Here is a 17,324-nt window from a genome sequence, read left to right on the forward strand (position 1 = left end):
TTCTTTAAAACAATGATGGGGCCAGGAAGATTGCTCAAAGGGCTAGAGAGCGTTCATGTACTATCTTCACCCCCCCCACACACACACACATTAGCAAACTCTGAGCACTAAGCCAGGAAGAACTCCTGAGCACCCATGGGTGTGACCTCCAAACCCAAGTGTAAACAATGGCCGCTCCTGGGTTACCTCCCAAGTCAGAGATTGACATACATACCCCTCAGGTGCTTAATGATCCATGAGCCCCCACTGAAATCCCAGAGGGGGTCTGCTCCTGCCATCGCATCGGCCTCCCCAGAAATGCCTGCTGTCCTCCGGGACTCGTCCTTGCCCTGCCATGTGAATGCTAATGTCTTCTCCTTCCATTTCCCCATTTCAAGCAGACCTGCATGCTCATAAATTAAACTGCACTGCTCAGCATTCTTTGTGTGCATTCTAGGATTTCGTCCAAAATGGCCCAACCGACTGTGGATTTCAGCAGAACTCCCTCTGGCCCCCCATGTTCATCTAGCACAAAGACATTAGGGTGGCCATGAGAAGTGAGCAGAGAAGGGAAAGAATGGGAACCCCTACCCCACGTCCCACATCCCCCTCCCTGCACAGAGGGCCATTGGGCTGAGCACAAGAGGTGCTGACTGGAAGGTAGTCAGGTGGGGACAGGTGGACCTGTTCCACAAGGAGCAGAGGAAGGGGCATGTGCCAGGGACAGGGAGCAGATGCATCTGCCAGTCTGTCTCTTTTCAAGGGACCTTGAATGTGAATGACTCTAGCTCCAAAAAGGCAGATGAGTGGAAGGAAATGATGTGAGGCAAACTCTAATTGTAGCTGGCTTTGTCACTGTGTAATCCAGGGAAGAATCTGAAAGACAAACCCCAGAGGGCCCCCCCCAGGCCAGGTCACTCAGGGGGTAGTCTCTTTCTTTAGATTCTAAACCAAGAACAGTAATTCATTTTGTAATGAGGACATGTGAGCATGGTGGATGAGAATTCAGCTGATACAAAAGGCTTATTTCACAAGCTTACCACCCATTCTTACTCCCTTGCTTGCCTCCCCAAAGTGCCTCGCTAAGAAATAGGCTTCTCTGGAATAAGAGCAGGGGGTGGGGGAGAGGAAGATGGGGGGCATTGGTTATAGGAAGGTTGCATTGGTGAAGGGGGGTGTTCTTTTTATAATTGAAACCCAACTACTAACATGTTTGTAATCATGGTGTTTAAATAAAGATATTATTAATAAAATTAAATTAAAAAGTAGGCTCTCTAATCTTTTAAAACTCTTTTCAGGGATCAGTGTCCAGCTCTAAATGGTAGCTTGAGAAGGTAGACAGAGTCCCATTATAAAAGGCTGATTTAACTCATTAATAACAGTCTGTGCCCTTCCTCCTCCTCACATCTGACGGCTCTATTACTTTCTGTTCTCTTATTGGTAACCTTTCTACCTAAATAATATACTTCTCTCTCTTGATTAATGGATGAGTATGGTCTATTCAATGCCCATTCTCTTCTTTTTCACAAACAAGCCCAGTTTTGCAAGAAGCAACAAAGTGCCTTCTGCAATGACTGCACTTCCCTGTTATCCTTGTGACGGTTCTGGATACTAAGTTATGAGGAGAAAGTGTTGGAGAAGGCTTCAGAGAAGCTCGTTATCAGGTCTTGGTACTTTTTCCTTGTGGATCACAAATATAATAGCTGGAGCTGTAGCAGCCATTATGTAACATTGAGGGTAGATTGAATCCTGGGAGTAGATAGAACACTTGTTCTTTTTTTTTTTTTTCATTGTATAAGATTTTATTCATGATTTTATGTTCAGGCCATGAAGTATGTCATCATCATTATTTTTTTTATTATGGGGACAACACTTTCAATAATTGCACCCAAACAGAGAAATCGACCAAAATAGATAGGTAAATCAAAAATAATAATAACAATAATAAATGAAGGTAATATATATATTTATATAAAAAATAACCAAGGTTTTGTGCTTTTTTATATTTGTTTTTTCCCTCCTGCCCTGGCACAGTAAATATTGGGGTCATTCGAAAAGGAATTCACTTGGCCTAAGAGATATGGGGTTTCTCCGTCCTTGGAGCATACTGTCATGGGATCAACTCTAGACTTTGCTCAGGATCAGGATCCTTTGCTTTCCCGGTGGTGTTTTTTTTTTTTTTTTTTTTTTTTTTTTTTTTTTTTTTTTTTTGGTGTGTGGAAGACTTCTGCTCTGTGTTTAGAGGTCTCAGTATCTGCACAGATCCTGAGGTGGGACTTATGATGAAGTCAGTCTTTGTGGTTCTAGAGGTTCTGTTACCTCAGTGTCATTTTAATCCATCTTCTGTGGTTGGTGATCTTGGTCTTAGCACTGAACCTATGGTGGCACCTAGGATAGCGTCTTTCTTTGTGCTTCCAAAAGCCCCATTCCGTTACAATTGTCTCTGCCGGAACTTTGGGACTGGGGATCAGTCTTGGCACCCTTTGGTAGGTCCAAAAACCAAGATCGGGATTTGCAGATGACTGGCTGCTAGAACCACGACCAGACTGTATACATCTTGGGACCAATAAAAAAGCCCTAGTTTTAGGGTTTGAACTATGACCTGCACAATAATCATGATCCCCAGTCCCAAAGGTCCGGCAGAGAACACTTGTTCTAAGAATGCTAGATCTAGAAGAATCCTGGGATCTATTAGAGCTGTCTTATCTTTAGCCTACCACCTTTGGCTTCATTTGCTGGGAAAAACGTTTATATCTCACTTTATTTTTCTTATTTATTACAACCTCTTTTCTTTCTTTTTTATTCCTTTTTCTTTAATTTTTCTTTTTCCTTTCCTTTGTTTATTTTATGCAAACCCTGTATCAAGGATTGACTTTCAATAGATCACAGTGAGAGAGCTGCTCTGCTACCTATGAACCCCTGACCCAGAAGCAGGTAGTCTAAGAATGATTTAGTGCTAGGTGCCCCAAGAATATGTGTTGCGTGACGGGCAAGGGTGGCGGCCACCTTTCTGGTATCTTGTTTGGAAACTTTAAGTGTTATCTAGACTCTTCAGGAGGAAAGAAGAAGGTATTAATATTTCATTTTTTTTATAATCTTGATAAAATATATGGAACCTTTTTCACTTATAGAATTCTTTTGGAAATTTTTTTATTTATTTTAATTGCTTTAAGCACCATGGTGACAAAATTGTTCATTGTACATCAGCCATCAGTCATACAATATACACCAGCCTTCACCAGTGCACTCTTCCCACCACCATGTCTCTCATTTCCCTCCCACCCCCACCTATCCCTAGGGCAGCCAATTTGCTTCTTTCTCTTTCTTTCTCTTTTTCTCTCTCTCTCTCCCCCTCTCTCCCTTTCTCTCTTTCTGTTTTGACACTGTAGTTTGCGCTATTGTTAATGGAGGGATGCTCTGCTTGTCACTTTATCCTCTTTTATCACCAACTTCTTGTCCAGAGTGATCAGTTCTAACTATCATTGCAGGCATTAGGAAAGATGAGGTCATGAAATTTGCTTATACATGGATGGACATAGAGACTATTATGCTGAGTGAAATGAGCCAGAGGGAAGGGGATAGACATAGAATAATCTCACTCATTTGTGGGATAGAAGAAAATTAAGAGATAGTATGGTAATAATATCTAGAGACAATAGAGATACAGGTCATGCAGTCCAGCCCAGGGTAGAAAACTTGCCATATAGAGTGGTGAGTGCAGTTAGAGTAGAGAAGGGTCTACTAGGACAATGATAGCTTCTCATTTCTTTTTCTTTTTTTAGTTTTGGGGATGTACTCATGGTGGTACTCACGGGATCTTATGGGTTGCCTGGGTTTGAAGCTGGGTTGAACACATGCAAGGCAAACACCCTACCTAGTGTACTATCACTCCTCACCTCCTGCTTCTCACCTCCTTTCCCAAATCACTTTTCTTCCAGTAGCTATAGTCTTTCATAGCCAATGGTATTAACATTATCATCTTGTTTTGTAACTACAGTGAAGCTCCTGTGCCTTTGTTATAGATTGGTTCTAAAAAGCTGAACTCCATTAAACAGGAAATAATTTTTTATGTAAATGCTAACTCTGGGGCCAAATTGTCCTAGGCTCCCCCACACACACAATTTCTAATATGGAAAACAGATACAATTCTTTTTTATCTTATTCCATCAAAAATTATTCTGGGGCCAGAGAGATAGTACAGGGTTTAAGGTACTTGTCTTGCATGCAACCAACCCAGACTTAATTACCAGCGCCACATATAATTTGCCTGAGAACTGCTGGAGGTGGCCCCTAAAAGAGAATTTATTATTTTCTCATATCCTAATTTGAACCATGTTACATAGCTTTATTATTGTTGTTGTTGTTGTTGTTATTGTTATTATTGGTTTTGGAGCCACACCCGATGGCACTCAGGGGTTACTCCTGGCTGAGCACTCAGAAATCACTCCTCGAAGACTAGGGAACCATATGATGCCAGGGATAGAACCCATGTCAGTCACATGCAAGGCAAATGTGCTTCAGCCCCAGCTTTTTGTTATTTTTGAAAAAAGATGAGACAGAACTACTTTTACCTTAGTCCCAGTGAACCTTTTATCTCCAGAATTTGGCTTTTCCTTAGAGATCCATGTTTTCTGTCCTGGGTCATGGCTCAGAGACCCCCTTCAGCTCCCAACCTAGTTTTCACATCTTAAGTTGCATTGCTGGTTTTCTGCTTTCCTGGTTCTCTTCCTTGTTTTGCTGGAAACTACCCATTAGGAACTTCTTAAGAAAGAATGCTTAAGAAGCTAATTTGGATTCTGTATACATGTAAAAATGTGTTTATTCTCTCCCTATACTTAACCTAATAAAGTCAAATAACGGTTTCCAGGTTAAAAGTTGTTTTTTTCTGCTAAGTGGGCAGACTTAAGCTTTGTCTTTTTGCACCTAATGATGCAAATTTGAGTTTAGATGCTATTTGACTTCCATCCCTTTGTATATAAAGTTTCCTTTATTATTTCCTAAAAACCTTTACCTTCTTTTTTTCTTAGTTTTGATTTTCATATCAAGTTTGTTCTCAGATAGATTGATTTTGTTTGCTAGGTTGATCTTGCTTGATAAGACTTCAAATCTAATTGGCTCAATGTTCAAAAAAAGAAAAGAAAAGAAAAGGTGATGGTGGTGTGTGTATTACTGGTTCACATGGCATGATGGAACAGTCCTTGGGATGTCTGAGCTTAGGAGCAATTTAGTCAGAGCCCTGGCTCTGTTATTTCTCTGATTCTGTTCATGTAGCTGACTGGGTAGATCTCAAAACAATCGGTTGAAAAGTTAAAAAACAGGAAGCAAAGTGGAGACTGCCAAAACAAGGCTGTGCAGGCAGAGCAGGGGATCAGAGAGAACTTGACAAAGGAGACCTTTGACTTTTAGCTGATGGAGTAAAATGCACATAATGAAACTTGGCACCTTAGCCACCTTTAACACCACAGTTCAGTTGTGTTAAATACAGTTCTCACTGTTGTGTAACCATCTCCGAAACACTCACAAAAAATAAAAAAAGTAACTGTACCAACTATGTATTAATTCTCCAGTCCTGCATCCCTTCTGCCTCAGTGCCCACTGTTTCTGTCTCTATGCACTTGATTTCTATAGGTCACAACGAAATAAATGTGCAATCCTACAAGTATTTGTGTCTGACTTGTTTCATGTATCATAATGTTTTGAAGTTTTGTCTATATTATAGCTTATGTTCAGTCACCACTCCTTCTAAAGACTAATACCCCACTGTATGTCCTATAGAGTGATATGTATATATGTTTTTACCTATAATGAGCACCCACACATACACACATATGATGAAGCCTTTCGTTTATTCATTCATCTGTCTATGGACACTTAGGTTGTTTCCTGCTTTGAACTACTGTGAATAATCTTGCTGTGAGCATGGCTATATACATATATGTTCATATATATATACATTCATATATATATACATATGTTCATAAATATATAGATATATACATATAAGTTCATATGAACTTCTTTTGGACCTAAACTCAGAAGTGTAATTTATGGATCACATGGTAATTTTACTTTTAATCTTTTGAGGAGCTTCCATGTTCTCTTCCATAGCAGCCGTGTCATTTTTTGTTCCCACCAACAGTTTACCAGGATTCCACTTGCTCTACAGACATCACTATGTCTGTTATTTTTCTCCTTCTTCATTTTTCAAAAATAAGAAAAACCTTCTTGAGAAGTGGTAGCCTGTGGCAGTTCTGGTTTGTATTTCCCTAATCAATGATATGTAGGATCTTTCCACCTGCTGGTTTTGTTGCTTCTGTATCTTCCTTGGAGAAATGTCTGTTCCAATTGCTTGCATGATGCTCACATACCTCATTTCTCTTTCTTGATGGAGGCACACTGTGTGGTTGGCCTGCTGTCTGCTGAGTGCCCAGGGAACCAAGTCTGACTGGTAGAAGTGGGTGGGAAGAGCATTCTGGGTGGGGACCAGTGAGAGCAGAAACATGGAGGTGACCTCGCAGGGGTATTCATGCTCACTTGAATCCCCAGGTTGTTTTGGAATTTGGGAACAGGCACAGAAGCAGGAAAAGTCTGGCTTTCTGCCTGCAGGGAGCCTGCATGAAGGCTTCCCCTGAAGGCTAGGTGAGGGGTGAAAATGGACCCACGAGACTCAGCACTGCTCTCTCCAAGGCCCTGTCATGTACATGTTAGCATTAAAGTGAACTTGGGAGTTCTTGACAATTGTAAGAAAGATTTGCAGACAAAACGCTAATGCTTAAATAAGTTATTTTTTGTTTCGTTTTTGTAGATTGCTCTGGATCCTCTGTGGAGTCATGTGTTGTTTTCCTCATTTCTGTGAGGATCATTGAAATTTTCCCACGAGGCTCAGGTTGGTTATGGGCACAGCACCAGAGTCAGACTTTCTTTTCTAACTTGTTCAGGTCACTTCATAAAATCAACCTGTGCTTATTGAAGCACCTAGGGTGATGGTGATGGTGAGAAAGCCCTAGAGCTCTCTTTTTAGCAATTGTATTGTTTATGTTTAGACCATGACTGCCCCTTCCGCTTGCAACCCAGATAAGGAGAACAGATGACAAGCAAAATTCCCCACCAGCATGAAATGGCAGTGTTTGGAACGGGAAGTCTTCATTGTTTTAAGCTGCTAAAATTGATAAGGAGAGTCTGTTAATGCATCTCACTTGTCCTTGCTGACAGATTAAACTCCGTAAGAAGAGCTCACTGGTTCTGAGCCAATGTGTGTATCAATGGAAGAAGTGGATAATAAGTGGATAAACATGGGTTTATATCATATGGGTGCAGACCCATCCCCATGAGTATGGTAGGAAATATAGAGCAAGGGTTACTGTGTGTGCTTGGTGAGAATGCTAATTTCTCTCCCTTGTCATCTTCCTTTCCCAAGGCTCATGGTCCCAAGGTTCATGTCCCAAGGTTCATGGCTCCTGGGCCACTGGTTTGCAGGCCTTTGCTGCTACAGCAAGGCTTAGTGTTCAGGGCCATTGGTTTGATCTTCTTGACAGCTGCACCCTCGTAATATTGCTGAAAACTTCAGAAGCCCAGAAGCCTGGAAATAGCCCAAGTGATTTGAGGTTCTGCTCACTTCTAAATGTTTGACGATTGTGTCCACAAATGGAAAATTGAGTAACTCAATTTTGAGGCACAGCTGTTATTTGGGAAAGACCCATCTAGGAACACAAGCTCCTTGCAAAATGACTGTGCTTCATTTTCGTCTAGTATCAGGAAACCACTAAACAGCCATGCCATATGGCAAATGCCCAGTTGGAGCTGAGAACAACAGCACACCAGAATGAGTCTGTGTTGGGGAGGGGGAAGGCGGTAGGACAAAATCCGGGTTTTGTCATGCACAGCAGTCTCTGCCGCCCATCTCCATCTTCCAGAGTCCTTAGTAAGGACTTTTCCTCCCATGAAAAATGCATATAAAAAATTAGATTTTCCCCCTCAGGTGTATTTTCCCCCTTCAAAAAATCCATTTTTGTTTCTGCATGTAAACTCAGTTTAACTGGGGTGATAGAAACTTCTAAAAGTATGCCTACTTTTTCCATTTCTTTTCATGCTAATTCAATAAACATTCATTAGGCAGCACATCATTTACAGTTGGGCATAGCAGCACATCATAGGAAAATAAATGACATTGGGAGTTTAGGAGATTATTCCTCAAAGAAATGGTGAGGTGGGCTCCCAAGCTAGGATGGCAGCTTCAGGAACATCAATATCCTAACTTTCTCTTGGCTTATTTTGTCTTAAACCTTGAGTTGATTTTCTTCCTCAGGAGTCCAGCCATCACAATGTAGACCTGAGCTAATTCTTAAACTTTTTTTCATGTATGATTCTTTTTGCCCAAGAAAGGCAACATGACAAGCAGTACCAGAAACACCTGGGTTTCCTTATGCACCTGATTGTTATGTAATTTTTGGTTGGCATGCGTTCAGGAAACTTTTGCTGCTGCCAACTTTTTTGTGACCCTCCTCTCCATATTTCTATACCCACAGTATAAGAAGCTTTGATGTAGAGAGCTGCAGTGAAGTCAAGGAGAAGATCCTTTTAGAGATCTCCTGGAATCATCATCCAGCACTACTTTTCATATATTGTGGACCACGACTCAGGGACTAGGAAATGGAGCATTTTTTCTAGCTGGAAATGAGCTTCTGTCTGTATAGTAGAGGAAGGACAGTTACAAGCAAACTGTGTATGTTCTCATTTCTAGCTTGTAACCTCATAGATACAGCCTACTTTCTTTTTTATTTTGCTTTTGTTGTTTTGATTTTGGGCCACATCCCATTACTCCTTGGAGATTACTCCTATCTCTCTGCTCAGGGATCACTCCTGGAAGTGTTCAGGGACCTCGGATCAAACCAGGGCCAACCACTTGCAAGGCAAACAACTTACACCCTGTGCTCTGGCTCCAAGTTTGGGTTTCTTTTCCCAAATGCTTCTAAGGTTTTCCCAAGTTGCTGGCAGGCTGATTTTAATAATCTTGTCCCTTGCACACTCCTGACAAATCAGAGCACAGCTTCAACCTTCTGCAGTAGCCTGTCAGCTTAACTGGATTGGGTGGAGGGGAGTGGGCCTTATTTCTTCACCATCATCAGGTGGCATTTAAAATCCCATTCCTCTTGTTTTCTAGTAGCAATTTAGAAATCCATCTCAAGACCAACTGATGCTTGGAACTGAGTTGTTAAGGCTGAGCTAGACCTGGGACTAAACAGGTGGCCAAAGCTGATCAGAGCAATTGGGCTTGTGTTCCACAGTCTCACTGATATTGATCCTGGGCCACTAGACAAGTGGAGGGACCAGGGCCAGAGAGATAGTCCAGGAAGCAGAGAGCTTGCCTTGCACACAGTTGACCCGGATTCTATTCTTGGCCACTCCCATGTGATCCCAGATCCCTACCAAGGAGTGATATTTGAGCAGAGCCAAAAGTAGCCTTGAGCACTGCCAGGTATGGACTAAAAATTAACAATAATCATCAGAAGAATAAAAATAAATGATGAGGCCATTTTGAGCTGTTTTTTATTATAATTTTTATTTTGACCAAAGTGGATTACAAATCTTTCACAGTAGAATTTTAGGTACATAGTGACATTGAATTAGAGTCATTCCCACCACCAGTGTTGTCCTCCCTGTTCCTAACATGCATCTCATATTGCCCTCCTTTGTCTCCCCCCACACCCCAGGGCTGCTAGTATAAGTGATCCCTTCTTTGTCTAGCTTGTTGTAGATTGGGTATTGATTCTGTTGTAGTTGACTTTGGATTTGGTGTTTAAGTCTGATCATTTTTTTATTTCTACTCAATGTTCATACAACTGTTTGGTCTCGGTGCCTTGCATTATTTGTGAGGCAGAACAAGATGGTTCAAGTTATGTGGTTCTGTTTGAAAATAAGAAAAAAAGAAAAAGAAAAAGCTGGGGGACAAAAATTCAGACAAGCAAAAAATGGGAGGAGTCCTTCTAGAGACTATAAAAATTAGTTTAAGAAAAGAAAGGGAAAAAGAAAGGAAAACATAAAAAGAGCTTTCTTTTATGCTTAGCAGCCTTGGGTACCCTTAGCGGGTGAGTCTGATAAAGTGAAAAAGGGAAAATAGGCCCCAGAGAGATAGCGCAGCGGCGTTTGCCTTGCAAGCAGCCGATCCAGGACCAAAGGTGGTTGGTTCGAATCCCGGTGTCCCATATGGTCCCCCGTGCCTGCCAGGAGCTATTTCTGAGCAGACAGCCAGAAGTAACCCCTGAGCACCGCCGGGTGTGACCCAAAAATAAAAAAAAAGAAAAAGAAAAGAAAAAGGGAAAATGTCTCAAGTTCTGGAGAAGGTGTCTGGAGAAGTTGAGGTGTTTGCAAATGATACCCTTGAACTTGATTCTCATGGGCACTCTCTTCCCAGAAACCCCACATTAACTCTCACCACGAAACCTGTTTTCTTTAAGATGGCAAAGTAGCCTGCACAGGCTTTGTCCTGGAGAATGTTCACAAAACCCATATCCATCCTGCCCACATTCCATGTCCTAATTCACAGTGTAGTTTGCAGCCCTGTCCAAGTGGTAGTGCTCATGGTGGGGCAAGGGGTGTTGCCTCCTGCACAATTATGCACACGTGGTCCTTTTGCAACAACACACTGAACTTTTTGGCTCACGTTTCCTGAATGTCTCGACTAGTGGCCTGTGACCAAGGGGCTGCGGGACAACATGCAGAGCTGGGATGTAGTCTGTGTGGGGGCTTTGGCTGGCACCACATTTCCTGGTGATTTAGGTGTGGTTTAGATGCAGCAAGACTATCCTGTCTCTGGTCCTCAGACAGACATCTTTCAGAGGAGGAGAGTATGGCACCCTGTGTGTTAGTTCTGGGCTGGCAACTGGGAAATTTGTTTTGGTTGCCCCTACCCTGACATGCAATTCTGTCTCCAGGAGGAGAGAGTGGCCACTGCTGTGACAGATGTGGACAGACCTGACATGATGAAGAATCGAATCCCTGTGGTGCTCCTGGCCTGCGGCTCCTTTAACCCTATAACCCACATGCACCTGCGTTTGTTTGAGGTGGCTAGAGACCACTTGCACCAAACAGGTCAGCTGAGGGCTCAGGTAAGGGGTCAAGGGGTGGGTTGGGACTCTCTGTCACTTTCCTTGCCGCTGAGATGTGTTCAGAATTCAGGTTATGGTGGAACCACTTGGCACAGCATGGCAGGGGTTGGGGAGAAAGGGTACAGTTTCTTTGTTGTGTGTGGTGTGGTATGGACAAGACCCATCCCTGCTCCTGGAACCCATCCACTAACTCCTGTCTCCACAAATGCTAGAGGCTCCAGGTTCTTTCAATTTGGGCACTGGGACTGGTGGTCCCAGGAAGCCTGACAGAGCCAAAAAATTGGAGAGTTTCTGTGAGCTGCCTGTTTCTCAGAAGATAAGCAAATATCCCCTAATAGAAAGTTGACATTTTTGCCTTTGAAAAAGATCTTAAATAATTATAGACTCGCAAACTTGTATGTAGGGCACTTCCAATACAGATGGTGTGACATTGCCAGAAATATTTAATCATCCAAAAATACTGAATATGGGCCTGTTTCCTCTCCCTGGACTTCCTTTTCATCATTAAGAAAGCAGAAGGGCATTGAGAATCTGCAGGAATGTTTCAATGGAACATAAGTCATTAATGTGAGTCTGTCACATAGAAACTAAAATACTTATTATATATTTATATGTCATGGATTTGTATATTTTTATATTGTTCAAAATGTTTGCCTTCATGAGCATGGTTTTTACACCGTAGCATGCTTCTATTTATTTATTTTGGTTTGGAAGTTCACACCCTATAAAATTTGGGAAATACTCCCTGAGGTGGTAAGAAGGTACATGTTGAGGTACTGAGGATCAAACCTTGGCTTCCTGTCTACATTCAATCTGTTGCTCCATCTCTCCAGCTCTCACCTTATCTTTAAATATATAAAAATGTTATCAGTAATATTTAAATGCTTTCTTCAAGGTGAATTGTTTTAAGGCAATATATTATTTTATAAAATGTAAATTTTACTATTAAAGAGTTAAAGTGGGTGCCTTTCTTTAGTCAAGCATAGCTATTACAAATGATATATATATATATATATATTAATAACATCTTTATTTAAGCACCATAACCACAACATGTTTGTAGTTGGGTTTCAGTTATAGAAAAGAACACCTCCCTTCACCTTCCCTTCAGGGCAACCTTTCCACCACCAATGCCCCCCAACTCCCTCCTCCCCTACTCCCTGCCTGTATTCGAGACTGGCATTCTACTTCTCTCACTCACTACCATTGTCATGATGGCTGTCAGTGTAGTTATTTCTCTAACTAAACTCACCACTTTTTGTGGTAAGCTTCATATCATGGAACGGTCCTTCCAGCCCTCATCTCTATTGTCTCTGGGCATTATTACAGTAATGTCTTTTATTTTTTATTAAATCCCACAGATGAGTAAGAATATTCTGTCTCTCTCTCTCTCTTTGACTTATTTCACTCAGCATAACAGTTTCCATGTCCATCCATGTATAGGAAAATGTCATGACTTCATTTTTCCTGATGGCTGCATAGTATTCCATTGTGTATGTGTACCACAGTTTCATATGTTGTTAGGCATCTAGGTTGTTTCCAGAGTCTGGCTTTTGTAAATAGTGCTGCGAGGGATTTTTATATCGCATTTTTGTGTTCCTAGGGCATATCCTTAGGAGTGGTATAGCTCAGTGGTTGGCAAGCCGCGGCTTGTGAATCACATGTGGCTCTTTACACTTTTTAATGTGGCTCTTCTATGTGCTGGGTGGCCACTCCAGGAGTCAGAACTCTGCTCCTAGCCTCTGTCAGTGTGGCTCTCAAAATAAATTTCAATCATGGTTTTGACAAGATTTGGCTCAGTTGACAAAAAAAACTTTTCCACCACTGGTATAGCTGGATCATTTGGGAGTTCAATTTTTCAGTTTTTTGAGGACTCTTCAAATTGTTTAAAGATATATATATATGTATATGTATATATATATATATATATATTTAATTCAGCTAAATGTGGTCAGTGAACCCTAGAAGGCAAAGCAATGAAGTAGAGCTATAAACTTAAGAAGATATCCTGGACATTATTACTAAGCCATGAAAATACAGATAGGCAGCCAACAGATTCAGATGATAGACACAGGTGGAGACATACCTGATACACAACAGGAGCACTACTCCCAGGACTGTATAAATATCACATAGTTGCCACAGCTGGTACTGGGATTGAAGTTAGTGTTTGAAAACAATAAGTAATAGGTGTAATATGTTTTAGGGTCTGGAGATGCCAGATACAGCAGTAGGGCATTTGCTTTGCACACGGCTGACCCAGGATAGATGGTGGTTTGATTCCCAGCATCCCAAGGAGTAAGATGTTTAAGCCTAAGAAATTAGCAAAGCATAAAGACTGACAGCATTCAGTGATATGACAAAATTCAAACTTCATGGGAGGTAGGGACAACAACATTCTAAAATTCGTGCTGAAATAAATGGTAAATTACTCTGGAGAGACTATTTTGAGCCAGAACATCAATAAACATGTTAGAATTAACCCCCCCCCAAAGTATTAAAACGCTTTTATGATGTCTTCTAAAATTGAAGATACAAATTTAAAATATAAGAATACTCATGCAGGGGCTGGAGCGGTGATGCAAGTGGTAGGGCATCTGCATGGCATGCACTAACCTAGGACAGACCGTGGTTTAATCCCCCAGCATCCCATATGGTCCCCCAAGCCAGGAGTAATTTCTGAGCGCATAACCAGGAGTAACCCCTAAGTGTCACCAGTTTTGGGTGTGGTTCCAAAACAAACAAACAAAAAAAGACTACTCATGCAAATATTTGAAAAGGGAAACCAACCCATTATATTTTGAAGAAGAAAATCTTAGTGAACTAGAAGATACAATAGTAGATTCTATTCAAAATGAAACACATATGGCCAGAAATGTGGCTGAGTTGTAAAGAGCATGGTAAGCAAGTGTGGGGTCCTGAGTTTAAGTCCCAGCATTGGGGGGTAAATAGAAAAGAAACACAAGAACAGAAAATAATTTTAAGAAAAATATTATAATTGATATCTGGGATAAACATGAGGCATTTATCATATAGTTGTGATTGGAATTCTATAAGAGGAAAAAAAACAAAAAACAATACTGAATTTTTTCCCCCAAACTGGATGAAAACAAATTTTACCAGTAGTTCAGCAAACTGAGATTGAAGGATCAAAGGATCTCAGAAAATCCTAAGCACAAGAGACAGGAGGACAACATATACCAAGTTATATTACAATGGCATTTTCAGAACCAATAATAGAAAGGAAATCTCCAAGGCAGCAACAGAAACAGCAACAGAAGACTGAAGATTCAGCTAGCACAAGCAACATCTTGAAAGTTCTGAAAGAATTTAAAAAAAACACACCTGGGATTCTGCAGCTATTCCATTTCTGATGAACATATTTTTCAAAACGAAAGGCAAAATAAAGTTCAGATATACAAAACCTGAAAGAATCACCAGCAACAAAACTGCAGTCTTTGCTAGTGTTTCAGGCAGAAGGAAAATGATGCCAGATGGAAATATGGATCTAACAAAAGAATGTGGAACATTCTGATAACCTTTTGGAAGATTGTGTGAATTTTCTTCCTATGACTTAAGTTTCATAAAATGATAGTGGACTACTTAAACAAAAATAATAACACATGAGGGTACTTATAACACAAAAATAAAAATATGACATTTATAAGATAAGAGAGGTGAAACAATACTCAAGATGAATACTTTACATAAATTGGGATAGTGGCTTATACCACAAAAATATCACTAAAAATAGTCTGATAACTCAAAGATATATAAGTGTATTTTGTAAACTTTACTATAGTCACTTTACTAAAATATCTAACATATGCAAAAAAAATGAAACCTGAATATACTTTGTTAACCCATAAGAATTCAATAACAAGAAAATGAGACCTAAAATAGATGGTACAAACAGAATGCAATTAACAGCATCATTATAGACTTTAAACCTAAATACTTCAATAATTCCATTTTGTATAATCTAACAACTCCTTTCAAAAGTAAAACATTATCAAACTAGTTAAAATAATAAAAAAAATAGTAAAATAGTCAAGACCCAAATACAACTGTATGTTCTATAAGAACCAAACACAGGGGCCAGAGCAGTGGCGTAGGCAGTAGGGCAGTTGCCTTGCAAGTACTAACTTAGACAGACCGTGGTTCGATCCCCCAGTATCTCATATGGTCCCCCGAGCCAGGAGCAATTTCTGGGCACATAGCAAGGAGTAACCCCTGAGCATCACTGGGTGTGACTCAAAAACCAAAAAAAAAAAAAAAAAAAAAAAAAGAACCAAATACAGATTCGTGAAAAGGATGGAAAATTATACCCAATGATACAAATGAATAGTTAACATTCATTAGTAAGAACGGTTTTATTTTATTTATTTATTTATTTATTTGGTTTTTGCATCACACCTGGCTGCGCTCAGGGGTTACTTCTGGCTCCACGCTCAGAAATTGTTCCTGGCAGGTTCAGGGGACCATATGGGATGCTGGGATTCAAACCAATGACGTTCTGCATGAAAGGCAAATGCCTTATCTCCATGCTATCTCTCAGGCCCCTAGAATGTTTTTATTTTATAAAAGCTGAAATTATATAGTAATATTAGAGAAAGTAAATTTCTGAATATATGCTTATGAATAAAGAAATTCATCTTATAATTATAAACAGGTAAATTATTTTAAGTGAAAATAATACTAGACCTATTTTTAAAAATAAATTACATTAGAAGCACAGGTATATTGCAAAGAGAAATGGACAAGTGCACAATCACAAATGTCTATTTCATTTTGCTCCTTACTAGTCGAATAAGCACAAAAGAAATTGCTAACGATATAGAAGAATTGCACAGCTCTATCTCCAGTTTGATCTATTGACTTTAGTAGGATAGTATTATCTTTCAAAGTTATAGAGAACATTTACCAAGATAGAACATATTGTGGTCATTAAAGAAGGTTAAGTGTAAGAGAACTGAATCCATATAAAAACATTGTCTTACCACTGCAGAATTAAATTAGGAATTGATAACAAAGACCTTTGGAAGTTTTCTCTACCTTAAAAATGAAATCACATATTTATATTTAAAAAAAACATGGCTTACAAAAGAAATCAAAGTGGAAATTAGTAGTATTTTGAACAGAATGAAAATGGAAACAGAATATAGCTAAAATTTTGAGATATAACTAAAGCAGACACTTTCAGAGGAACTGTATACACTAAATACAATAGGAAAAAATCTCAATGATTTACTTCTAGTTTATGAAATTAGAAATAGAGACACAAACAAAATATAAGATATAAGAAAATAATAAAGCACAGATCAATTAAAATAAACAATATGGAGAAAAATCAATTAAATAGCTGTTACTTTGAGAAAATCAATAAAATTGATAAACCTCTAGCCAGACTCTCAGGACTTTAAAATAAAATAAAGGGTAAAATCACAAATTATCATTATTAGCAATGAGATGACATATCAATTCCATTGATCCTAAAATGATAAGGATATATTCTAAGCAACTTTAAATGAATTAGACTTGATGGCTTAAATGAAATAGACAAATTCATCCAAAGAGACATTCCCAAAGCTCAACTGAGAAGCGATTTTTCTACAAAAAGAAGAGATATCCTAAGTAGTGTTGGAGCAATTTAAAAAACTATAACTTGGAAAAGAGAAAAATGGTTGCTGACTCTACCTAGGTAGGCTGATTAGTCTGAAAACTCTGGAGCATTCTCAAATGAGGTGGGGAAAGAGTCCCCATTTTTTTCTGAAGCCACAACAGCCCACAGCCACACCTGACACTTTTTAAAAGAAAAAACCCAGCTTTACAACTTAACCTTATCAAACAGCCAAGCCACCAAATTTGTTCCAGATCTATAGATCCTAGACCATGCTCCCTTTTGCAGTTCTGAGACACATCAAAATTTCATAGCAGTGTCAGCCAAGTGGAATCTCTGCAACTCTGATGGGAAAGTTGCATAGAAGACCACCAAGCTCAGTGAGCCTTAACACAGAAGGTTCAACTAGCACCAAGCACAACCCAGTAAACCCTTATACAATGACTTTAGTAATGCCATGGAGACATATGGCCGTCACTTCAAATTGACCTTTATTGACCTAAATTTTGATAATCCCATTTGCCTTTGTGTTGTAACAAACAATATCAAGTTAATTTAGTTTGTGTGTCTACAAGGGGATCTTGTAGGTGATGGGAAAATGGGAACACTGGTGGAGGGAA

At 39.8% G+C, this 17,324-nt stretch overlaps 1 protein-coding gene across 3 annotated transcripts in view; it reads left to right on the forward strand.

Annotated features, from left to right (window-relative positions):
- The window catches only part of NMNAT3 (nicotinamide nucleotide adenylyltransferase 3), a 93,069-nt gene that overhangs the window by 24,022 nt on the left and 51,723 nt on the right, over positions 1–17,324 (forward strand). The window contains exon 2 of one of the 3 annotated variants that reach the window (XM_049775888.1): positions 10,911–11,067. In XM_049775888.1, coding sequence (XP_049631845.1) covers positions 10,956–11,067 — 112 coding nt within the window. In that variant the 5' untranslated portion in view covers positions 10,911–10,955. Of the gene's footprint in view, positions 1–10,845; positions 11,085–17,324 lie in introns of those variants that run through there. The other 2 variants (XM_049775887.1, XM_049775889.1) reach the window with 2 other exon arrangements.

The sequence above is a fragment of the Suncus etruscus genome, chromosome 6 (genome assembly GCF_024139225.1).
Source record: "Suncus etruscus isolate mSunEtr1 chromosome 6, mSunEtr1.pri.cur, whole genome shotgun sequence".
NCBI classification, from domain to species: domain Eukaryota; kingdom Metazoa; phylum Chordata; class Mammalia; order Eulipotyphla; family Soricidae; genus Suncus; species Suncus etruscus.